The sequence below is a fragment of the Melozone crissalis genome, unplaced genomic scaffold, assembly GCF_028551555.1.
Source record: "Melozone crissalis strain CALT ecotype California unplaced genomic scaffold, PUWL_Pcris_2 ptg000027l_1, whole genome shotgun sequence".
In the NCBI taxonomy this organism is placed as follows: Eukaryota; Metazoa; Chordata; class Aves; order Passeriformes; family Passerellidae; genus Melozone; species Melozone crissalis.
In genome coordinates this window covers 13,274,428-13,299,838 of record NW_026535805.1, presented here as the reverse complement: position 1 = coordinate 13,299,838, position 25,411 = coordinate 13,274,428, and the positions used below count along the sequence as shown (strand labels likewise).

At 47.1% G+C, this 25,411-nt stretch overlaps 1 protein-coding gene across 1 annotated transcript in view; it reads right to left on the bottom strand.

Annotated features, from left to right (window-relative positions):
* The window catches only part of MDGA1 (MAM domain containing glycosylphosphatidylinositol anchor 1), a 138,527-nt gene that overhangs the window by 91,589 nt on the left and 21,527 nt on the right, over window positions 1-25,411 (bottom strand). Inside the window, exon 2 of the mRNA XM_054280137.1 lies at window positions 330-469. Within this exon, the coding sequence (XP_054136112.1) occupies window positions 330-469 (140 nt within the window). The remainder of the gene's footprint in view (window positions 1-329; window positions 470-25,411) is intronic.

Below are 25,411 nucleotides of genomic sequence, written 5' to 3'. Positions count from 1 at the left end.
TATGGGAAGCGTCTTCCAGGATGTTCCTACTTTATAGTAAGAGGGTTAAAGATTTGAGATTTCAGTTTGGGCTTTAGGTTTTTGGAGAGACTTCACATACTGAAGACAAGTAGAAGGTTTTTGTAAGCTTCTGCCAAGCTTTGTGGACTGTTTCCCAAGAAAGCAAGCTTAAATGCTTCACAGCTTAACATGCTAAGTGCTTGCAAAATGGGGCATCCCTTCCCGAGTCCAATGCGTCGGAGAAAGCTGGACATCCCACTGCCCACAGTTCCCCTCTACAAACAAGTACCATGGGGTGGCATGGCTGAGAGGCAAGACTGAAGGCTTACCTGTGGCCGGGGGTGTCCTGTGACCAGGCACTGCAGGACCAGCGTGTCCCCCTCCCGAATTGTGTAAACGCGTTCACTGATGTTGTCTTCCTTCACCACGCATGCTTGTCCAGCATGGATGATTTGGGCCTGAGCAGGAGCTGTAGAAAGGAAAGAAGAGGTAAAGATGGAAATGAGCAGAGCCCATTTCCTGATGCCCACTGCCCAGGGTGGCTTCCCCCACCTCATAAGCCACAGAGGGGAAGAGCCAGGAAGTTCTGGGAATGAATCATGGAGCTCTCAGGAGATATACTATTAAGCAATTTTCCCCATTTCCTGAGTGACTGATATCAACTACTAGTTAAAAACCATTGGTTCTGTAGGGATGAGCTTTTCTAGACACTGAAAAGCAGAATATGGCACTTTTTTGGGGTGGACTCTCCTGCACAGGTTGAGGACTAAAAAATTCCTGCTGTCGTCTCTCCTGGAAAGGAGTATGTGCAAGCAGCTATAGCAGGGACCTGGTCAAATCACAACTGCTCCACGCCTGTCTAAAATAAGGCTGATTACTATGATTTACCTTGCAGGGGGCTGGGATAACTACTGAGCAGAGTAAGAAAGGGCCCTGAAGCTCTGTACAGCTATTAGCACATATCCCTAGAACAGGCATAGCAAACACTGCAGGAAAAACAAGTCTTTCCCATATTAAATAGCAGCCTGTCTCAGCCCTGAGCCAGAGGAAACAGCCTCTGCAGGACCAGAGGACCCCATAATCTGTAGAGATTTCTCCACCTACGGCTGCTAATGGAGACCAATTACTGCCAGTCCAGCCAGGAAAATGGGTGAAGACCAGTGCAGTGGAAAAGTACACAGACAGAAAGTTCCCAAAACAAAGATATAAATTGCCCAACGACTCCAAACAGCACCTACATCCCCCAACAGCCCTGATGAGAAGCAGAAAGAAATGAGCTCTAGTAGAACAGGATTTTATAAAGAAAAAAGCCTCAGCTCTGAAATTCTGTGCAAACAGCCTTTGGGTCCCTACTCCAAAGCGTTTGTGTGATCAGAGAAGTGGCTGAGCTGCACTGAAGGTGACTGCACAGCCCAGCTGCACACCTGCGCTTGTTTGAAGGGGAAACTCCAGTTGCACTCCAAGATACAGAGAAACCCACAAACATGTCTAAGAGCTGGTGTCTCACTGACAATCCCCTGGGATACTTACCCAGCTCGCAAGAACGCTTTCAGGTGACTCTGGAATCACAGCTCTAGCACCCACTAGTGAAATACAACAAAAACGAACAAACCACAGAGGAGATGATCAAAGTGCTTAAAGCAATGAGCCTTAGAGAGCCTTCCTAAGCAAGAATGAATTTTGCACAACCTGTTAAAGCCAAACCAAGCACCCACTTTTCCCTGAAGGTTAGTTGAGCTTCAAAGACTGCCTTTTTAAAAATTATTTTCATTGCCTTGGCATGACCAAAATGCTCTACACCAAATCACCTGGGCAAGAGAAGTGCTCAGGTTTTTTCTGGTTTAATCCACCAGCAATACAGGCAGCAGGACAGGCTGGGCTCAGGCAGTGGTAAAGATCTGCCTTTGAGATCAGCCTTTATAAACTGGTGTCACCACAATGCACTGACCAAGCTGCAGGGACACAAGAGTGGACACAGGGCTAGTGGGAAACTGCCCCTGCTGCTGGGGCTTTACTGCCTGCCATGGCTGCCCAACATCCAGGCAGCAGCACTGCACATACAGCAAGCTCATCTCTCATTTTCCATCTCTTCCATGTTTCTAGCATGGAGGCACTTTTTAAAAATTATTATTACTCTCCAAATTGCTGACGAACAGAAGCAACATGTCCATTTGAAGAATACAATGGCACAAACATGGACAAATCCCTCAGTCTCTACTGTCTTCTCCTTCTGCAGGCCTCCCAAGAGGCCTGCCATCACTCAGGCATCATGAAATGCCAAAACTGACTGATAAAACTTCACTGATACAACTGAGCAGGTGAGTGACCTTCCCCTGCCTGGATGGCAGAGAGTCCTGTTGAACCCAGGGGAAAGCACAAACCTGTATATGTGCTCACACTCAAACATGCGTGGACATACATGCAGATAAGTAAATACATTAATTAAAACAGGGGTTTATCAGGAAAAGACATCATGAATGCTTCTCAAGCCAACAGTCACAGGGGAGAAATTCAGAAGCCTACATGACCTTTGCTAATACACCTTAATCCAAATCACAGCCTCTTGTGCTGTTTCAGCCCTCAGATCAGTTTTCTGCAGATCTGCCATAACACCTTTAGCCCCAGTTTACTGCAGAGCACTCCTTACAGGGCTGAGACACAGGCTGTGATGCTGACTCTGTCCCTTCCAATCCTATGGCACATTCCCCCCAGTCCCCAAACTGTGCTGCCTGCATTTCAGCAGGGTCCTGGCACCCTGAAGCAGCAAAGCTCTGGTAGCCTCTCTTGACAGTCTCTGGGCTGCATTTGCCAGCTGGTGGCTCTATTCTCCCTTTGCAAACAGGACTTTGCTGTAAAAACTAATTTCCAGGCACCCCATGGACAATCAGAATATTTATCTGTAGCTCTAGCTCCTATTTAAATGTTGCTCTTAAGTTGCTCTGCTGTATCCCACATGGTATACAAAGTAAGCATTGCAACTTTCACTCTTCCCTTTGTCTATTCCACTTCCATTATTTCACTGTGTTGTGTAACCCTTTTCTACCACTTGTCCAGAGGCACTTCCACATGGGGAACTTCCACAACAAAATCATTAGGTAGAGTGGAACAGGATTAGAAGGCTTTTGTGCAACTATTCTGGTGCCAATATACCTTGGTGTGATTTGCTGGCATATCCCTGAGTTTGAGAGGAACATTATTTAAACTAATCCTTGTAAGGCACTAGACTACAACAAAACAACAGCCCTGGGGATAAGCCATGGGTCGTCATTTGGTCCTCTGCTCCCAAATTCTCCCTGGATACACTGAGCTGTAATGAAGCTGATAAGCAAGGCTGGCTTTGTTTGCAGGTGTCTGAACTTCCTTGTGTCACCATTCCTAACACCTTTCAGCTAAATCATTGGAAAGGGTCATCAAGGGAACCTCCACTGCTTCAGCTGTAACATTTCTCTGGCAATAACAGCACCAGATCCTCAGCAGAACAATCACCATTTTGTAATGTCTTAAACCCCACGTGAACCCACATCTCTCAAAAGGGAACTCAGAAAGCTTGGGGCTGTCTTGGAAAGAAAAGCACTCAGGTAGATGGCACAGGAGCCTGAGACACTGCCTCTGGTTTGGTTATAAATTGACATTAGTAGGTGGGGGCTGAGCAATGAATGAACCCAGCTCTTTGGGGACTGCATTAAGATGGGACTCAGGAAGGTCTCTGTTCCAAGCTCAGCCTGCCACAGCACACAAAGGCTGGGAAAGTCACCTCATGCTGTATTACAGATGGGCAGAGAGAATGCAAGGATTAATTGCACTTTCAATGTGCTTGAACAGAAAGAATACATTATTGTTTGACATCATCCCATGTCTCCTGGAGGATTCCAGCATGCAGACAGCTTGCACACTGCCAGCACAACAGGATGGCAGGACCATGCCTGTCAGAGGAACAGTTCCACAGAAGGCCCTTAGGAAGGCAAAGAAAGGCTGGAGATAAAGGAGTAACCACAGCCATTCTCAACTCTTGAACAGAGTCAGCCTCCCCTGTTGAGTCCTTCTTGGGCAGAATCCCTGACCTCAGGCCAGTCAATTCCAAAGAAGAGGTCCAAGGAAGACCTCTGATGGCCTCTATGGGGGAAGAAGGGACAGATTGTTCTCAAAAATTTTGTGCGACAGAGGTATCATCACTTTTATTCAACCTTCAGCTAAGAGACCAACTTAGAGAAGGCTCTCAATACAAAGTCCTCCAGAGAAACTAGGCCAGCCACATATTGAGTGTCAGATGCTTTAGAAGGGAGAAAAAAATCAGACTGTGAACATGTAGTATTAGGCCCTTGCTCAGAAAATGGCTGGCCTGTAATGTATTTGGCCTCTGCATCTAGATTTCCTACCATGCTTTCATTTGATATATTTACACATTAAAACAAAAGGAAATTGAAGTGGATAAAATAACTTTATTCCCAGTGCAGTGTACTGTACAATGTTATTATTACCATAACCTCGACATTTTATGAGACTCTTGGTGCTTAGAGGTTGCTAATACCATGAAAATGTAGAAAAGGAGAGAGAAATGGTCTTTTGGAGAGGACTGAGTCATCTGTATTTGGTTTACAGGTCTATCCATCCATCTTATTGAACCTCAGATCTCATCAGTAAAATGACAATGATGAGAGCTCCTTCACAGAAAGGATGGTGAGTGACAGATACTGCACTGACACTCCCTCAGTCACTGTCAGCACCACAGGGGCAGCTGCTCCCCTGTTTTCCAGCACAGCACCTACTGCACTTCCCTGCTGCTTTCCCAGTACTCCAACAGCAGCCACCATGCTTGACTCTGTCCCACCACTACCCCTGCCCTCTGCACATCCTGTGACTGCCTCAAGGATGGAGAGCATTTATCTCCAAAGCTGCTGGGCCAATACCTGCAGCTGAATGCACAGGGGCACTGAATCCACCCACCTCTGCTACCATCCTCCTCCAGGCTGGGGACAGAGGGAAGCTGCACCCAGAGCTTTCCTCTTCCTCAGCCTGAACCTACCACCCTGCTTTGCAAGGCAAGAAATGATCTTCCATTCATCTGGTGCAGATATCATTCAGCCTCTCCTGCACATAGCCTAGGCAAAGAAGCCAGGTCCTTCCCATTCCTGTTCACAAGCTGCCCAGACTCACACTGCTTAATTACCCTGAAAAGAGGAGGGCATCAGCTGCTAATCTGCACCTCAAACCACTCAAGAGCCTGTCTCCTTTCCTCACCTTCCCATCCTGAGCAAGTGGCATGTAACAGATGCATCCTGAAGGGAGTTCAGAAATGGGAAAACACACGGTGTTTATAGACCACGGTGGGGTTGAATAAGCATTTCGCTAAAGAAATCCACATGTGGAATTTCTTGCTGAAGAGACACTGTCAGTGACTGCGTCTCCAGGAACTGCCCTGCAGCACTGTTAGCTACAGACCATGGCACAGCACCCAGGGGGCAGCTCAGGCCTGGAAGTTGCTGCTGGAGGTAATGTTTTATCCCTTCTGCTCAGCAGTGCCCGGATCTGTCTGGAGAGCAGGGGCACACAGACATGGAAAGCTATGAGGAAGGGGTCGTGTCCCCTCAGCAGAGCACAGAGGAAAGCCAGCACATGCCTAAAGGGAAGAGATGAGCTGGCAACACTTGGCAGCAGCAAGGAAGGTCTCATACAATGGGAAGGGTCTGCAGGGGCAGCATCCTGACAGCCAAACCAAACACCCTGCTCCAGGAGGGGATGGAAACTGCCTTGATGTGTGCCCCAGCACTGCTTTGCTGGTCTCATTGATTGCTCCACTAGGGATGAAGACCACAGGCTTTGCTGAAACTTTAGACAAAACAAATTAACCAGGCCAGATCCAGCCCACAATGCAGGGCATGATATCGATGGGCCATTTGAAAAGGAGAATTCACTCCAGCTTGAGGACAATTATGGAAATAATACTACACAATCAGTGTCCATTAACACTGTCAGCAGGGCTGTGGATCAATATTGTATTAATGGCTGAAGAAAAACCAGCCACAGCCATCAGTCAACAGTTAGGACCAGCACAAGAGCAGAGGGAGAGGAGGCAGGAGTGGGTGGGTATAATCGAGCTCAATGTTGGATGTCTTTGTGCAGCCTGCCCAGGAGACCCCACTTTCCAAACCAAGGGCCACCACCATCTTCCAAACACATTCCCTGGCACTTCCTCAGGGGCCTCCTTCTCCTCACCCCAGCTCCTCACAGCCTCTTTGCCCAGTGAAGTGCAAAGGGAGCCCAGTCCCTGAGGGAACTTTCCCCATGGGAAGCTTTGTACAGTTCAGTCTGATTAAACTCCAGCTTTTAACACAAGGCCAGGCTGGTCCCGAGCACAGAGTGAGGCAATGCAGAAGGCCCAGGGATAGCAGAGGATCAAAGCACATCCACAGTCCTGGGTCTCCTCACACTCCTTGGAATTCTGTCTCATCCAAACTCCTCCTGTTGACTCTTCCAATGTCATGTGCTGCCTGGGCAGCTCTGTGCTACCACAGCACTGTCCTAAACCAAAAGACATCAGGAAGCCCTCCCTGCCTACTGTCACTAAGGGGTACAACCCCAGACAAGGCAGATCTCTACTGAAGCTCTTTGCCTCTCACACCCCAGTGTTTTCACCGCAGCCCAAACCACATATGCTCAAAAAAAGAAGAAAAATCTGCTTACTGTACACCCAGCCTAAACTTGCCACAGGAAACACATCATATTTCAGTAGCAAAATGCGACTGACTCCTTTGGTGTTTGTACACTGATCATGATAAAAAACATAAATTCACCCACAAAAAACCCACATCCACTCACAAGATATGCAAAGAACCATGTCTAACCCCACACAACACTTCACAGCTACTCTTGAGCAAGAAGAAAAAAAAATTTCAATGAGAAGTGCACAGAGAAATGACAGAAGTGTGGAAAGTAATCACAAAACACGAAACTTGGCTACTTGAAATAGCATGGGTTTTTTTTCACTTGGAAGAGACCAAGAGTATGTCTTTACATCTCTGTCTGATTGCATCTCCAGAAACCAAGTTTCTTTTTGTAAAGCTCAGCTAGATGATTTCCACAGCCTTAAAATAACTTTTTGCTTAATCAATGTCACTTCCTTGAAGCATCTCTATAATTTTATTTTAGAAAAATGCCAGCAACAAAATCATGTGAGATGTCATGAATAGCAGGTACACCCCCCAGCGACTGCAACACCTGCTCCTGAGACCATTGTCCAACTTTAAACAGGATTATGGGCTTTACTAAAGTATCAGTTACCAGATCATCACTGATCACCTCAATCCCCAACTCCACTGCCTGCAGCAGCTCACTAGCTTTCCTACATGTTCCCAAAATTCTTATTTTCCTTATATTCTAAAACATAGGTCCACCTAACTGCAAGAGTGTTAAGTAGAAGAGCAAAACTGATCAGCAGATTTGCTTGATAAGAACCAAGTGACAGAGGTTACACACACAGAGCATTATGATGGCATAAACTCTACATTGCTGCCCAACTCTTATGCCTGAGTGGAATTTCTGTGGACAATTCAATGCCAGCAATATGAAGTAGCTTGTCTTCAATCTTTAGGGGCTCCAAATTGTGGCAGTCAGAGCCTGCACCTCAGCAACACTGTCCTGGAAGATTCCAGCTTTGGTTGGGAAATGAAAAAAGCATGCCTGTCTCATAATGGCCCTGAAAGAGAGTTTATCATTTCTCCCAACCCACTTCCTGCTGTGCCAGCTACAGAGCCTGATGTGAATCTCTCAATCCTGGTGCAAAACCCAATGAGCCACAGAGCCACACTGGGTGAGGTGATGCTGCCAAGCTGATTGCTCAAAATATTGCACATTTCTTTTCTGGTTGCCACTTAAATCTCCTGAGCATTCATTTTAGGGGAAAATACAAATCAGGCAAGCAGCCTGGGGAGAAACCCTCTAATCTAGGAGATGTAGACCACTAACAGATTGACTTGTTTGTCAGCTGGTAAAATACCCCAAAATGAAACAGTCCAGTCAGAGAAAAAAGGGCTACAAAGAGAGGAACTCAACTGGACATGGGTAGCACAGACACTTGTTTGTCTGACCCCTGTGCTGCAGGAACAGGTGAGTACTGCAGGACAGCTGAGCACCAGGCTCCTTGGTAGGTCGATCATTTGTCTCCTTTATGTGAGCTCACACTAGATCTCCAGTTCCCTGAGTCAATCTCCAGCTGCTCCATATACCCATCACCCTCTGAAGGGCAATGAACACTGCAGGCATCCAGAAGGAATGCAGACCCTCTGGCCTTTGGTTTTAGCTTTCTCTGCACCCATCCCCAGGGGCCTCCAAGTAGCTGGCTCACCAGAGAGCCAAGGCTAGCTCAGATGGAGATGCAACTCACTCTTCTGCTCCCCCTTTTCTGCCTCTCTGTCACAGCAGGCAGGAGCCACTGAAGCTGCATATCCCCACTCAGACAGGAAAAACGCCTTTCAGAGCCAGGCTGCAGCTTGCCAGCACTGGTAGCAAAGTCCAACAGACGATGTCCCCACCATCTGCTGCTAATAACTTGTGCAGGCAAATGGACTTTGTTTGAATGGTCCCAAGGGCTTTACCCTCTCTCCCCTGAATTCAAGATCAGCTCATTTCTGAAGCACCACTGGTGCTGCTGCTTCTGCTTTTTCTCCCTTTTTATACTTTGAACTCCTTTGGTACAACAAAACTCTTCAACAAAGAGGTCCATGTGCACAGATCTTTAAACCAGAGTACTTTGAAACTCATCTGTTGTTTCATGGCTGGATCATTTGACATAGGACATAAAAGGAGAGCACAACACAGACAGTCCTTCAAAACAGGGAAAAAAAGTCAATTTGCTAATAATCTGTCAACTAGATTAGAAGCAAAGGTGCATGAACTCAAATCAATGAATAACTACAGGATCCTTTTCATATTAAAACCAGAAAAAAATATCAGATGACAGTTGTTGTTCCTGAATCATGAAAAATAAGGCAAAGCAGAGGTAGTGGCTTCAAACTGCATTCCCCATCTAGTGGGACACAGGGAGAATGCTCCAGACTCTGCTGGCGACAACTCTGCCAGAGTCACACCCTCATCCTAAAACCCACTCTGGAAACACAGGAAGAGAAACAAATTCAAGCTCCAGGTATACTAAAAAAAAAAAAAACAAAACCAGAAGAAATAGAACAAAACCAAACCACTATGCAATCAAAGTACACTATCAGAAATGGCATAAGAATGGGACCAGTTCATGAAACACCAGCTGATGCTGTTCAAAACGCTAAACCCTGAGGTGCAAATTCTTCAGTACTGAAGGGGAAACTGGAGGCTGGTGGGCAGGAGGAGGACTGGCAGAGGAGAGGTCTCAGAGGAGAGGACTTCTCTCTATGTGGAGAGCAAAGGGGATGATGTACGCTCAGGGCTGCTCGCCCCAGAGAGGGGCGGACATGGGGCAGCAAAGCAAGGCACTGACTACCTGGTGCCCCAACTCTCCCAAAGACCTCCCTTTGTACGTGACCAAAGCAGACCCACCACTGCCAGGAGACTTTCTGCAGAGGCACAGAGCTCTGTGCAGACCACAAATCCCGGGTTTGTGAAGCTGGGTAAATACTCAAGCACTGAATCAATGCTAAATCCTCACCTGTCACAGCTCCACTGCTGCCAGAGCCCCATCCACATGGCTCAGAGAGAGCTGGGGATGTGAGGGCAATCATGCCATGATGGCAGTGCAAACATTCCCTTCACACAGGAGAGGAAAGATTCAACAAATGTCCATGTTTATCTTCTGCTATCCCCATCTTCCATGGAAAGCAAAAGGCTATTTCAACTGTGAAACACAGGGCAGGAGGGGGGGAGAGGGGAATGAGAGCAGGAGAGAGTGGCAAGAGGCACAAGAAAAAGCCACTGGAATAAAATTCCACTGAAAGCCATTTTAGAACAAAACATAGAAAGAGATGGAAGTACCAATGCCACCCCCTTAATTCCACTGCCTAAAGCCCAATTTTACTACTGAAAAATGGTGGGCAGCAGGCACTTGTCTCTCTCCAAAGCTCCAGGAACAGTGGTGCCCATCCCACATACACCCCAGGTTCCCTGCAGCAAAGTCACCTCCCAGGGGATCAAATCGCAAGATCAGCTCTGAGGTCCAAGCCACTTGGTGGGACAGGAGAGGCAGCCATGGCACCAACCCCAGCACAGCCACTCACTGGCAAACCTGGCAGAGATGCCCGGCACCACGGGCACCACAGAGACTTGGCACCCCTCTGCTGGGTACCCATCTGCTCCCAGCAAGATCAAGGATTGGAGAGGCTGCTGATGATGCATGGAGGCTGCTTGTGACACAGCCCCTCACTGGGGAGAAGCCTGTGTGCTTGAATGAGTTCCAGTGCAGGCTCTCACAAAACACCCAAGCTTTTATCCTCCAGGCAGGGCTGTTAAGCAGGGAAGGGCTGCTATTGCCCTCTGCCATCCTTGGGCAGGAGCCTAAAGCACAGTCTGGGATCAATCCATACCTAATTCCAGTCTACAATGCAAAGGCCAAGCTCCACCCGAAAGGAAGGGAGAGAGCATCAAAAGCAAATGCCAGCAAATTGTCAACAGAACCGAGGGAACAGAGGCTGAGTGACACCCCTGGAAACCAAGCCAAGTAATGTTTTGTCTTGACAGCATCTTTTACGTCTCTGCAGTGCCTTTGGTGAGCAGAGTCCTAGAAAGTCCCTGGTACTTCCCCTCTGGAGAACCAATAATTAACAACCACAAACTGGCAGACAGGCAAGCAATTCCCTCTGGTTCCGATAAGAGGAGCTGACATCTCTCTAGCCGCAGCCACCTCCATTGCTTTATTCTCTTTGTTTATTGATCCTTTTATGCACATAATGCAAATTGACATTTAATAATTCAACCGAGTTAATGGTGCTTAAATATTAAAAGGCTTTTCTCTTTTAATTAGCTGTAACAAAATAGGCAACAAAGGAGTGCTAGATAGACGCCATTTAAAATACTCTTGTCCGAGTTCCTTGGCATTTTTCTAGGGATGGAAAAGAATAGTTCAACAGAAATTTTGTACAAGTCTCCTACTCTCACCAGGAAGGCAACTAACCCACAGAACCATTTCCAGAAGCTTTGATTCATAGGGCATATTCATCTCTGTCAACTCTTTGTTTTCTCTGCCTTCTCCTCTTCTCCCAGTAAAGACAGAGGGGAATGGAAGGAGGGGCAGAGGGTAAAATGAAAATCCTTCCCCATAAGAAGCGCCAGGACCCATGTGAAATGCTGTAGATGTGGATGCAGAAGCCTTCTGATACATCATTGCAAGACCTGTATCCAGGTGAAAACAGAGCTAAAAGGTAGCAGTGCACAAAGCTATTTGAAGAGTTACAAGCAGCACAGAAATCTTGCAATTATTCCCTGGGGCAAGAATAGCTTATTCAAAAAATTAATTGAATATTACTCTGGTAAAAAAAAAAAATCCCATATATAGCAGGGTAAGGGAGGACTCATTTCTCTTCTGCTCATTATTCCAAAGGTTCAGAATAAGAGGGAAAATACATGGTATCTTTAAACCTCCGTTCCATCTCAGCTGGAGCCGATGGCAGTAATACATCTTAGTCATAATGTTGCTGGTGTGAATCACCATCACTGAAAAGACTTGTTATTATTTGGAATGTTTTAACTGTGCATACCTCCTCTCTGAATTAGTGCTCACTTGAAGTCCTCAACTGGTTTGAGTTTGGGATAATGATTTCCCACCTAACCCAGAGGAGAACCACATAGTCACAATAATTAGATATAGAAACTGTTAATAACTTAGTTTAATTACAACCTATTTTCTTCAAATTTAGCCTAGACATAAGATTTCAATGAATTCTAATTATATGCCATGTTTGAAGAGCCTGTGTTATTACATTATTAATTCCAGACAAAGAAACAGACTGACAAACACTAAATTCCTTACTGAGGATACTTAAAAAAAATTAATCTTAATTCAAGTCAATTAATATATTGACTTGCAAATTCTGTGCAAATTCATTCTTTGACAGAGGACTACGCATTGTAAATCTGTAGAGGGAAAGCTGCATTTTTCACACATAACAAAAATATCAAATTCACAGTTTATGCGCAAAATTGAGTTTATCCTTACTACCAGATCTGCTAGGGGCATTTCCACAAAACACTGAGCCACTGTTCTGAAGCTGCCAGGCAGGACATCCTGTCAAAGGGTGTCCTCACATGCCAAGGCACCCAAGGATTTCAGGACCATGGGAGAGGGCAGAGCACTGGTCCTTCTGTCCAGAAGTGACAGGGGTGTGCAAGACACAAAGCCTTGCTCACACCCTGCATCCCCCTGCACACAGGAGAGGGCAGCGCTGCACATCTGAGACCCAGCCCATCATACTTTTAGCACTGACGTCGAGGTGGTGAAATTCAGCTGCAGGAACTGCTACTTTATCTCCCCTTGCACACAAAATCTAGAAGAAGGTCTGTTACAGCCCTCTTGGGCTCTGGTTACCCCCTGCCCATCGCTTTGGCAGAACATGGGGAGCCACCCCTTGGCTCTGTAAGGCCCTGCACAGGGAGCATTTTCCGTCACTCCACATCCACCACATGCAGCTCGTGCACTGAAATACTCTTGACACCGTAACAACAGTTTGCATTGTTTCCCTTTAACAGAATATCCATCTACTCCTCTCCAGCTGTGCAGCACATCTGGCTCACTGCCTCTCCTGGGCAGGCACTCCTTACTCCAATTTTCCATTTATTGTTGCTCAGGAGGCTTAGGAGGTGATAAGGGAGCAAATGCCCAGTGGACAAGTGGCATTTCCAGGCATTTTCAGAGGTGATAAAACACAAGTTCACTTGCAGCCTCTTCAGTTCTGAGCTGCCACTTCTGGCCCTGTGTACTTGTCAGGACTCAAAGAACGCAGTTAACTTGACTCAGAGCACTGTCAAAGAAGGAAGTTTCCTTAGGATAAACCACCACAACTGGCTAACAGGAAACAGGAGGGTGGTAATTTCATGGATCTGAAAGGTTTGGAATTGTCACAAAGGACAAAATTCCGCCATGCATACTGGGGTGAAAGTGCAGATGGCAACACAGGAAGATGCCAGGCCTGGTAAGGTGGATCTGGGTAGCCTGTCCAGACAAAAATTCCCATCATGGCAAACTGTGAGAAAAGGAAGCAGCTGCTTACAGACTTACTCCCCAGTTGTGGGAGTGGCACATACATCTCTTGGATATCTGTGACCTGGACTGCAGAGAAGTGGTACATCCAGAACCTGGGGACTCCCAGCACAGAAAAGACCAGCAGGAACCCATGTGGTGGTGACTACACTGTGTTTACCTCTCTCTAACACCCTCCCTCCCCCTGCCCCTTCCTGTATCTCTCTCTATCTCACATTTACTGTTAAATAAAATCCGTACTATTGACTTTGGCATATAGTCTCGTTTGCAACTTAATTTGGGCAGAGACATCTTTTAATAATCAGAAATTAACATTATTTTGGGATATCATAGCACTATTTTCATGTGAGAAGTGGAATCATAACAGTAGTCTCCCTTCCACCTGCAGCTATTCCCAGTGAGATGGGACCACACTCTGGATGTACATGTGACTAATTAACTGGAACTACTGTGATTAACTAACACACTACTGGAAGTTCATCTCAAATGGGATGAACTTTGGGTTGTGACTATAAAGAGCTCTCCTCAACCACAAGTGCCAGATGTTGGCCTCAGGAACATCCCCCAAACCCTGCAAAATAAGGGTAACTCTGGCAATGCCACATCCTGGCTATATTGATGGAGTTCATTCTGACAAACAGCTGCAGCAGCTCAGACAATCAGACTGGGGGAAGAAGAGGGGGAGAAAAGGAAAAATGAAAACAGATTAGCAAAGAGTTTTGCAAAAGAAAAAAAAATCTGATTACAGCTGAAATAGAGGCAGGCTGATGAAGGCTTGGCTGTTCCCCCGTGAGAGACCAACAGCAATGAACTTAGGAGCAAAAGTTCCACAAAGCAAGGTTATGAATTTATTACTCGGCATCTGTGCAGAGTCAAAAGATCGTCTGAAACACCAGTGACTTGCAGAGGAAATTGGGAAAGCACTAATCCACATGGGATAGTGTTTAAAATAATTTCTCAGCTGGCTGACTGCACAGGGGGTAAGAACAGGGATTAATTCTCTACCCAAGATCATGCATTTGTGCAAACACTGTCGAGCAGCTTGTTCAACAGGGGACTCGGGGACTAATGCAGCCGTATCAAAGCAGGCAGGGTCTGGCTGACAGCTCTGCAAGGGAAGTAAGATGATCTTTGACACGAAGGAAATAAAGCTATGAGAGACTAAAATGCTGACAGGCACCAGCCTCAAAGCTGAAGCATCTCTGAAGAGGAAAGCTCTTTAAAGACTTTTGTTCTCAAGCTCTCTTCTGCAAGGGAAAAAGCTTTGGCCTACTTAGGTGAGGCCAAGGGCAGGCTAAGACCTCAGTATATTTTGAAATCACTTATCTTCAGCTCCATTTGATGTTCCCTTGATATTAGTAAGAAATTTCACCTTATTTAAAACACTTCTGGCCCTTCAGCTGCATGTGGACAGAGAGCAGTCCATCCCTTGGAGAACGAAATGGACCCCTTGGTCTCTGAAGGAGAAAAGCAAGCCCACACAGAGAACAAAGTCTTGCAACCAGCCTCCTTTCTTAGAAGACCTCAACCAACCCAGCCTACTGCAGAACACCCTGGGACAAATGAACACAAAACTAGGGAGTGGGCTTCCCATTTAAAAGACTAAATGTCTGCAGAGGGAAGGATGCACAGCTTCTGAAAATATGAATTTACTGGAATTTCCATCCTCTAGATGAGCAAATCCTTTTTTGGGTGCTGCCCATCAGGCAAAGAATTGTTTTACTTTCTAAACTCTAGTTTTGGCCCGGTATCAGTCTACTCCAATTTTGCACTGAGGGTAAAGACTCCGGATCTGGTTATGCCCCAGAGGAGCACAGCTCTCCAGCAGTCCACATGGCTGACAGGGACTGTGAAGCTAAATCCCAGAGTTTGTCCCACAGGACATGTCACCAACCAGCAAGGAACCACCAGCTGGTCTCACTGAGATGGGCTGCACACCTGTCTTGGGGCACTTTGAAGCTCAACGTGATGAAAGTTTGCTTGGTACAAATTTTGGGGAAATGACCAAGAACCATTTTGAGTCTTGCAAACCACTTTTGCTAATCCTCATCTGGAGGGACAGAAGTTAGCCTGGACAAACTTAGGAAACTGACTGGGACAGAAAAAAACCAAGTCATGTCTTGCTCCTGCAGAGGGTACAACCAGGACTTCTGCTCCTTCCACAGGCCAACAAGCACGCATGCTGCTGAACACCCAAAAATGAGCCACTCTTGTGGCTTGTTGTCGTATCTCACAACCACCATGCCTCCAGACTTCACTCCCTGTTTGATCATATCCTAGAACACGTGGGGAACAACAGGCTGTTATCAGCTATGTGCTTTCTGTGTTGATGCCTGCCACAGAGGAGGCACAAAGTCATCCGAGGTAGCTGGGGAGCTGCTCAATGCCCTTCAAAGATTTCATTTGCAGCAGCAATGTTCCAAACCAGCAGTCACCATCAAGCACTGATGTGAACTCTTCAGGACCCTATTAATCTCAAACTACCCCAACTCCATCCAGGAGACACGGCATCCTCTATTTTCGCTCATTTCCACAGACCTAATGGTCTTCAGATTATGGTCTTCACCCTCTACCACCTTCATATACCCCTGCTCAGACATGACACCAAGGAAGACAGAGAGAAAACAGCCCCCAAACCAAAAATAATCTACAAGGAGTACTTAGTAATTGCCTTGATGTGTGACCCTGGGCAAGCAGGTCCTCCCCTCTTTGGTGCATCTTTGTCTCACCACGTGTTATTTGAATGATTGCACTACCATGTAGTGCAGGGTACTTTAAGGCTTAGTGCTTATGCAACTTTTTGAAGATGCAAAAATCATATCAATGCTAAGTCTTATTGTGATTATTACCTTCCTCACAGGGGGGTTATGAAGCTTTGTAATTAATGTTTGTAAAGCAAATCTCTGTTATCGGATGAAATGTAATGTGCTATAGAAGTGTGAAGGATTAATATCCTCAGAAATCTGATGTGGGTTTTACTGCTCTGTGCAACACTTAAAAAAAAATAATTAAAAACAAACCTAAGCTGATACCGATAGGAAGGATGAGGAAGCAGAGACAGATGCATGTGGGGACAGAATGCCCTCCATTAATTAAGCCCAAAATCATCCATCTCCAAGACACTGCCAAGTATTTTCTTGTGTCTGGTGGTAACCATTCAATTTCAGGCTGATTTTGGGTAACCAGAACTCTTGAGCACCGCAGGAACACTTTCAATGCAGTGAGAAATACCAAACACATCTAAAGCAGCACAGGTCTGACCCACAATTTTACAGAGGAACTGCTGCTGGGGTAGACAGCAACCAGAGATGAGATATGCTCAGAGATATGCTCAGAGACCTAGGAGAGAGCTGAAAGAAAGCTGTAAAGCCACAGGGTCCCACTCCCATGCACTCAAAATTGTGGTCTCCAGTCACTAGCTTGGAGGTGTAGAGAAATTTCCCTCCTGAGGCTGTGCAGGATCCAAGCCCTGCAGCACCAGCAGCTAACAGTCCTATGCATCAAGTGCCACCAGCTCAGTGGCTCTGCAAAAATACATACCAGCTTCAAATTTCTTCAGCATGAGAAAGGTGGCTGCTGAAGTGCTCTGCAGTACAGCTACTCCCAAGTGCACATAGATGGAGAAGCGTCTGGAAAGTCTCTTGAAGAACAATTACCACCAGAGAAGGAAAATTGCTGGCAATTGCTTTAACTGCTTGGGTACCAGCTTTCTCCCCAGCACAGCAGATGCAGCCAGAGCACCTCCCTCCAGTGTATCCATACCTGCAAACAGCCCTCCAGATGTTTCACGTGACTGAGTTCACACCACACATCCCTGTATTTGGGATGGGATAGGTACTATTTATATCCTGTACGTGTACTATTTGTATACTGTATAAAATGATATGGGCTACCCTGCCTTTACACACACAGCTTGCAACAGTAGCACCCTGGCAGACTCCAAAATCAACAGGATGTCCAAGCACTGCAGACTTTTTTTGTGCAACTGTTCATCAGGCTTCAGTCTTATTTACTGCATTTGCCCACATGCCACGGGCTTCTGGTGCCAATTCTCTTTGGTTAATGCCAAAGGGATGAAAGCAATACTGGTTTTCCCCTGAATATGTGTATAGAGATATGTCAACACTTTCCACAGCCAACAGTAAAACTCAGAGAAGCTACAGAAAGAGTTCAAGGAGCCACACATATCTCAGACAGAGCCCCAGCATACTGCCAGGTCATCTGCAAGCCTTCCCTACAGGCTGCTCCACAGTGATCAGCCCAACCAAGCTCTAAAATATCCCCAGAGAAACATCTCCACAGCTGCTTTCACGTTTGCATCAGGACCTTGTTCTTGCATTCAGCCTCAGTTGTCCCTACCGAGGGAGGCTGGAACAACAGCACCAAAGCCCTGTCTATAGGAGACTTGACATCTTTTCTGATTGCCACCTGAAGGCACACAGCAAGGGATCCGAGCTCACATCAGGTATTAGAGTAATAGGTATGATTACCAATAACCATGGTAGTGCCTGATACACGACCACAGCAAGCAAGACACACATCCCTTCTCTTCCCACCAAGTGATGATGGGAAGCAAACTGCACCACAGCAAGAATGACAACAGCCACACAGGAGTCCCTGGGATGGGATGGGGTGGGAGAATGAGAAACTAAACAAACACCCCTCTTCACCTGTGGGACTTCCCTCATTACTCCCTTTTAAATCCTGAGAAGCCACTTACACTGACTCACTTGAGGCTCAAAAGGAATCCAAAGCATGTGGTGCTTCAGAGCAGTGTAACACACCTCCTCTCCCTGCCCCATGCAAAGAATCCAGCCAAATGTCCCTTCACCATCTTTGGTTTCACAGGAGAGAAGTTGGAGGGGGTGTGCTTCATTGCAGGAAGCTCTCCTAATCCTTCTACACATGAGCAATAAGGGCAAAGGATTAGCATCACCAGCTGCTCTGCTGGAACGTGCAACAAGGAAAATTAGATGCATATATGCAGTGTGGAGCCATTAGGAAGAACTGCCTCAAGCACCTCCCCCTCCCCATATTGCAGCTCATCATTCCCCATGTCATGAGCACTGCACTCCCCTTCAATGCTGCTTTTAACTCTTGTCTCCTCTGCACCTGTCACCCCAAATTACCATTTCCACCCCAGAAACATCCCCCACTTTCCCATCAGTTACTCTGATCAAAACCATCCAGGGCAGCTGGTGCAGGCTGCAGAGCCATGAGAGAATTCAGCACCTTCTGCAGCTTGTGGAGATGCCTGACACCCCAGCTGTGAGAAGTGGTCACTTTGCCTTATATTTTCCTATAATTTGTCATATCAAAAAGACTTCATATGTACACAGGTTGGGGAAGAGGGACTGCTCTCATGACAAACAGAGCACAGCTTCCTCTGAGGTGGAGCACAGCTGGTTAACAGGGCTCAGGAACATTATCTAATTGCTGAGGCTAGAAAGGGAAAAGCAATCTAAACTGATTTGAAGCTTCAGAGGGAATTAGGGAACAGAATATAATAACCTAAGTTGGAATTTGGCCATGACTCATGGGAAATGGGAAAAAAAAAGTGATTCTGGTTTTTCACGAACACAAACAAATTGCAACTTGGTGTTTCATTCCTTTCCAGAGTGGTGCAGGCATACATTTGATTTTGTTCACACTAACAATGCTCTTTAAGAAGCAGCTTTGAGGTTAGGAAAAATGCACTGGCTTTACACCAAAAGTAGCTGTTGATTACATTGTGACACTGTGCTACAGAGGTCACCATGTCTCACATTGCACAGCTGACCTCAGCTTTGGGAATGGGCAGATTTTCAGTCCTTGAACTTCACTATTTCTGAAATCCTCCACCAAATCTTCAATAAATCAAATACACACTAACAACCAACTGGAGCCAAACGCTTTTCAGAATATTCTGTATCTGCCACCACAAGACTTTTCACAAAGCACCCATGCAAGAACAGCAGGTTTCCTAAGGCCAGGTGCCAGCTGCACAGCTCTGGATCCCTGGCACAGGACAGTGGCACTGGCCTGGGCTTGCGCCCTGGCTGAGGTCTTGGTGGCAAAAGGCTTGCTCAAACCCCAAATCCCCAAAGCAATGTTGGTACAGGTCCCAGCAGTCCTGAGGCACAGTCAGAGAAGACCAGAAAAGTGCGCATTACCAAGGCAGGAAAGATTTCACTCTCATTAGCTCTGGCACATGGCTACTTTGAAGCTTTCCTGGTATGTTACAAATTGTGAGAAGGATCCAAGCCAAACCCGGTCTGTTTTAAAGAGCAGACTCCCACACAGGTCTGAAACATTGCACAGCTGCCTGCAGCTCACATGAAGTCCACATATGGGACAGGTCATAGCTAAAACAGTGCTTGGGAGAAGCTGTCAGCAGTGCCAGACTGCTCCTTTTCCACCTCCAGCATTACAAGTATCTGTGAACAAGTAAAGACAAGGCTGGCTCCCTTCTGCTTCAGCCTACCCAGAAATGCAGCTCTGATGAAGCCTTCACTGTTCCTGTTGCAGACATGGCAGGAACAACCTGGAGAGCACAGAAGACCCTGGAGAGCAAAGCCCACTTCTCCTGTTCCCCTGAAGAGGTTCTTCCCACTGCCAGCCCTAACTTTGAGAGCTTTGACAGGCACGAAGAGATTACCAAGGCCACAGCCCTCATCATCCCTACCTGTCCTGGCCAGTGCCTGTTTCACTCACTCCTTAATGTCAGCCTTGTCCCACTCTTAAAGAGCAAGGACAGAGCTAATGCTGGGCTGACTGAGCATTTAGGCTGATTGATCTGCAAAGAAATTCATGCTCATGCTTTACTACAGCAAGGTGTGCACACACAGACAAGCCAGCACCAAGTGTTTAAGCCCATGGAAATAAGTGGATGTCACAAGCTACAGGCACTGCAAGGGCCATGCCAACGTGGGCTTGAAGATTAGTCCTCTACTAGGAGGATTACAAAGGGACAGGTAGGACACCAACACCATCTCTGCCATTCAGTAGCAGTCACAAAGCTTTGACAACATTGCTGGTGGGATTGGAGCTAGCTTGGGGGGATAGAGAGGTCTGCCAGGAGGAAATAATTTCAACAGTTTTAATGCTTAATATAATATAAAATAAAAAAAAAACATAAAACCTCAAAAATGCCTTCACAGAATGGAAACTGTCAGAAACTAAAACGCTTAACACTTAAAACCCATGTACAAACAAAGAAACAAAAGAAATTGGCAATAGTCTTTGCCCTCCCCCCGTCACACTTAATGGTAAAGCAGGGTGGTGGGAGACACTGTCCACGGCAGACTGAGTCACAGACACTTAGAAAGTGCACTGACCTTGGAAATAGGCCCAGTGGAAGCCCAGGATGGGTTTTCTGTGTCAAATATGCATGGATACAATTCCACCTTCTGCTGGAAAATGGCAACTGTCACTGCAGTTGATGGGAATTACACCTATTTAATAGACAGACAAATTGATTTTGTGATCTCACACGCCCGGACCTGCAAGATTTCCAGCCCACGTAACTTCAGATAAAAATCCAGCAAACCTCAAGATAATGAAGTTTGAGATTCCGCAAACACTGCTTCACTGAGCAAAGCTCGGATGTGCTTGGAGCTCAGTGCAATCACAAGCTTCTGCTAAATTACCTTGGGCCAGAAGCATTGCAGATCAGGATGTTTCCAGGCAGGTTAGGGACTAACGTCATGAGAATTGCCACCTAAGGGATGTTTTTATCGCTACTGTATTGCTCCTGGGCAAAATGCAAAAGGCATTATGTGTACACAGAGCTACAATTTCCACCTAAGAGCTGAGCCCAAGCTTCACATCAAGCTGTTTGACTTTACACTGCAAGCTCTGCTCGTCGCAGTGAAAAGGCACCGATGTGTAGAAGGAGATCCCGTTACAGACGGACAGAAGGAGTGAGGCAGGCAGCAGGAGCAGCTGTCACCTGCTGAGACACGGCTCGGCAGCTTAGCCAGTGCCACACTGAGGGCTGTGAAGTGCCTGACAGGGGCTGAAAAAGGTCATAGAGATACACTTCACTACTTGATCCTGGCACCTTGATCAAAGTACTCTTGGGAAACAGGAAGACTCCTCAGCTTTGCTCCCCTTTGTGTTCTCTTCACACTCCCCTTGCTGAGCCTCTGAGCACGAGTCAAAGGCAAGAGGCTGCTGCTGCTGGAGCCAGCGGGTGCCTGGCAGCTGAGGGAGTTCAACAGAGAGAGCAGAAAAAACCTGAGGCATGAGGAGAAGCATGTACACATTTTCTCCTGAAATACTTCTCTCTTCTGTGTCGTGGAAAGACTCAACATGCTGGAAGAGCACGAGGCATCCCCACAGCACCAGTGGGGAGCTGAAACTGGAGCCACACTGGCCAACAGCCTGGGAGCTCAGTGGGGCTCACTTAGCAGTGCAATCCCATGGCAATGCCTGTTCCAGACCCTTCAGAGCATTCAGGGAGTGTTAACAGTGTTCAGTTCAGCATCCCATGTCCATTTGCAGTAACTCCACCCCAGGGGACCCTATGGACCATGTATGACATTGTTCCTGCTGCACAGAAATGACACTGTTTAGCAGCACACTGGCCACAAACTGCGTCACTGTGCATTATTTTGTTGGCTCTGGGCCACGGTGATGGTGACCTACTGGGACAAAAGTGGATGCAGCTTCCAGGGAGAAAATCCTGCTCCCAGCCTACTGCTCCTCCCCAAAGGCAGACAGCTGAAAGAGGTACTGTGGTACCTGGGGGGAGCCTGCATCACACCTGGAGAAAGGGACGTGGGAGAAAAGGGAAACAAACACTTCACCTCTCCTCTCTGGAGGGCAAGTGCTTAGACTGGAGGGATTTAGATCACTGCCTTTCCTCTCAGCCTTTTACAGGCTTTGGAAAGGGACAGATGTCCCTTGTCCTTTGGAAAGGGACAGATGCTCATGCCCCCCTGGCAGGCTGGTCAGCAGCTGCATGAGTAAAGGAACTGGGCACAGAGAGATTAAGGATTGCGATGGGATATTCAGGGAGTCAGCTGTTCAGTCCAGGAGCTCACTGTATTCATTTGCTCCCATGGCTATGGCAGTCTTCAGCAGCAAACAGCGTGGAACAGACACTTTGGTGCTCATCCTTGCAATTTCCAGTCCAACAGCCCAGTCACACTTTTACCAGCCTTCCACAAAGGGAATCACAGTATAGGAAACAACAGGGCCCTCAGGGTCTGTTTTCTGTTTGCTATCCAACACAGGTTAGCAAAGGCTGCCTGGTGCATTCCTATGGTAACAGCTCACACCCCACAACACCCCAAGGGCCTAGAAAAAGAGGTGCTACGAGATTGGAGGGGGGGGTTACTCCACTCATAAGCAACCTGATTTGCTGCTGGAGAAATCCAGCCCCTGAGGAATAACACAAGGGAGAGAAGTGATGAGCAGGCAGTAGGAGACTGAGACAGAAAGCCTTCTTGGTGTTTATTAAAATAGTGTCTGCTAGTCACCTCCTCAGCAGTGGTGGCATTTAAGCAGTAAAGCACTGCCTTGAGGCAGAAGCCAGCACTCTTGGTGCAAACACCTGATTCCCACAGAAATGCCAGGTGGGAGCCCACATGGCTGCAGGTCTTTCACTTCCAAATTGCCCAAACACATGGAGCATCTCAGTCTCCTTGAGCCCTGTCTCGCATCTCCACAGCTCTGCAGGCCATGCTGCCTGCCAGGAAAGGCTGCACTGCCTGAAACATCCAGGGGCAGGGAGGAAGGACTCAAGGGGAAAGGGCAGCTGGAGATGCAGGAGCTACCTACCCTACCCTACCCTACATGACACGTGGTCAGCCCAGCCATGAGAACTTGCTGGGACTGCCATGCCCACAGCAAACATGAGCACTGCCCTCCCAGTAACCTTATAACACTCATTACAGTAGGCTGGATCCTTCACCAGGGAAAACATGAGGTGTCCCACACAATTTTTTCAGCAATGGGTTTCATACAGCTGAGAAAAGAAAGGGTGGAAAAACCAACCTAACAACTAATGGCTCAAGGCTTGGAGTGCCCTCACCTACGCAGCCACGGCAGTGGTGCTGCTGGGCAGGTACCTGACACCAGTTCCTTCATAAAGGCATTAGTCAGAGACCCAGGGAAGGCACATTTTCAGTAGCTTTAAGGGATGGCTGGTGCCAGGGGTTGAGGAGGGTGGGAAGCAGTGGGGAATTTCAGCCCAGACACAGCCCCATCCTAAGCTGTTCATTCTCCTGGGGTGTGTGAGTGCTCTGGGAAGGACTCACCTCAGGAGGCCACTGGAAGCAGGCAGGCCTGTAAATAGATCTCTCAGGAGATGCACCATGACAAGTAGAAATTCCAGGTTCATCTGGCTGAAGGCAAACATGCTGCTTTCCTTCCAATACCTTCCTGCCTAATGCTGCTGGCTGCCAAGCCCAAATGAGGCTGGAAAATGAGTGGGTAGTTTCAGCAAAGAGTAGTGAAAAAAAAAGGAATAGCCTGCTTCAGTTGTTTGGAGAGAATTAAGGTTACTCTCAGAGAGAGAACAACAGGGAGCAGCATCAGACCTGCCTGGGGAAAAGCAGGTCTCTGCTCACCAGGGGGATGATATTTTGCTGAAAGACAAGAGAATAGTTAAAACTCAGTTCTGTGCTCTGTATCTAAGACAAGAATAAATGTAGTATAAAGAGCAAGTTTCATCCTGTAGCATGAGAATTGCCTTAAGTTTCCTTGGATTACATTTCTCAAACCTTTTTCTTCCCTCCATGCCCACAATCCCTTCCACAACTAAATCATGCCTCTTCTGCAGATACAAGGCTGGTGAAGAAGCAGCAAGCATCCAAGCTGGGAGCAAAAAGCTCTGATAGAGATTCTAATGGAAATACAATGGGCTACAACGATTTAAAGGGAACATGATTCTAGCTGCATGTCAGAGGAATTACTGCAGCAGGAATTACTACCTGAACCAATGGAAGACAAACCTTTCAAGGAACAGGGCAAATGAAGCAGTGCCATGACCTGAGCTGGCTTTGGTGCCCAGTAAGTCCACGCAACACAGCACATCTCTTTTCCCAAGCCACCACTGAAACAGCTGGAGCCAGGAGTCATGGACTGAATGAACTCAATGGACATTTTGTGGACATTTCTGGACATTCTGCAGACCTTTCATGGGACTGGTCCATCAGCTATGGGAATGGTAACTGTGAATTATACCAAAGGGTAGGAAGAGGGGTGCATTGGATGGTATGGGACCTGAGCATGACAAACAGTATCTTTAAGGGATGAAGAATGTGCTGGGTTTGGCTGGGATAGAGTTCATTATCTTCATAATAGCTGGCATGACCTGGTTTGGGTTTGTGCTGGAAACAGTGTTGATAACACAGGGATGTTTTCTTCATTGCTTATCAGTGCACAACATCAAGGTCCTTCCTGTTCATCACCAGCAAGGGGGCTGGACAGGGACACAGCCAGGACAGCTGACCCCAAGTGACCAAAGGGACATTCCACACCATCCAGCATCGTGCTCAGTGTGTAAAGCTGGGGGAAGAAGGAGGAATTGGGGACATTTGGAATTGCTGTGTTTTACCTTCCCAAGGCACCATTATGCACAATGGAGCCCTGCTTTCCTGGGGATGGCTGAGCACCTGCCTGCCCATGGGAAGCAGTGAATGAATTCCTTGTTTTGCTTTGCTTGCATGCACAGTTTTTACTGTCCCTATTAAACTGCCTTTAACTCAATCCATGAGTTTCCTCCTCTTTGTTCTTCCAGTTCTCCCCACCTCCCTACACAGTGAGAGTGAGTGAGTGGCTTTGTGGTGCTTAGCTGCTGGCTGGGTTAAACCATGGCACAGGGTCAGGAGCAAGGGCCATTGAAGGGAGTTGATCACTCTGGTGCCATGGCATCAGACCCAGGCAAGGAGGAGAGGCAGCCCTACATGTGCATACACACATTGGGCAGCATGAGATTCAGAAATGGAAGAGACTTTGAGTGGAGCAGTGCCCTCCCCCTGAGTCACACCACACCCCCAGCAATTTGGGCAGGCAAGCACATAAATAGGCAGATGTGAGTGGAGCCTGTAAGGAAGACTTCCTCTCATATTCCTGGGGAAATAACCCTGCCAGTGGTGTCACCTCGTAAAAAAGAAATACACCATGCAAGACATTAAAAGGGACACATGAATAGACATCTGCAGGGGTGGTGGAGGAAGCAGGTGCTGTTTGCTGTAGTCCTGAACCAGACAGAGCCTGATGCCCTTTCTAGGAGAAATATGATGAATC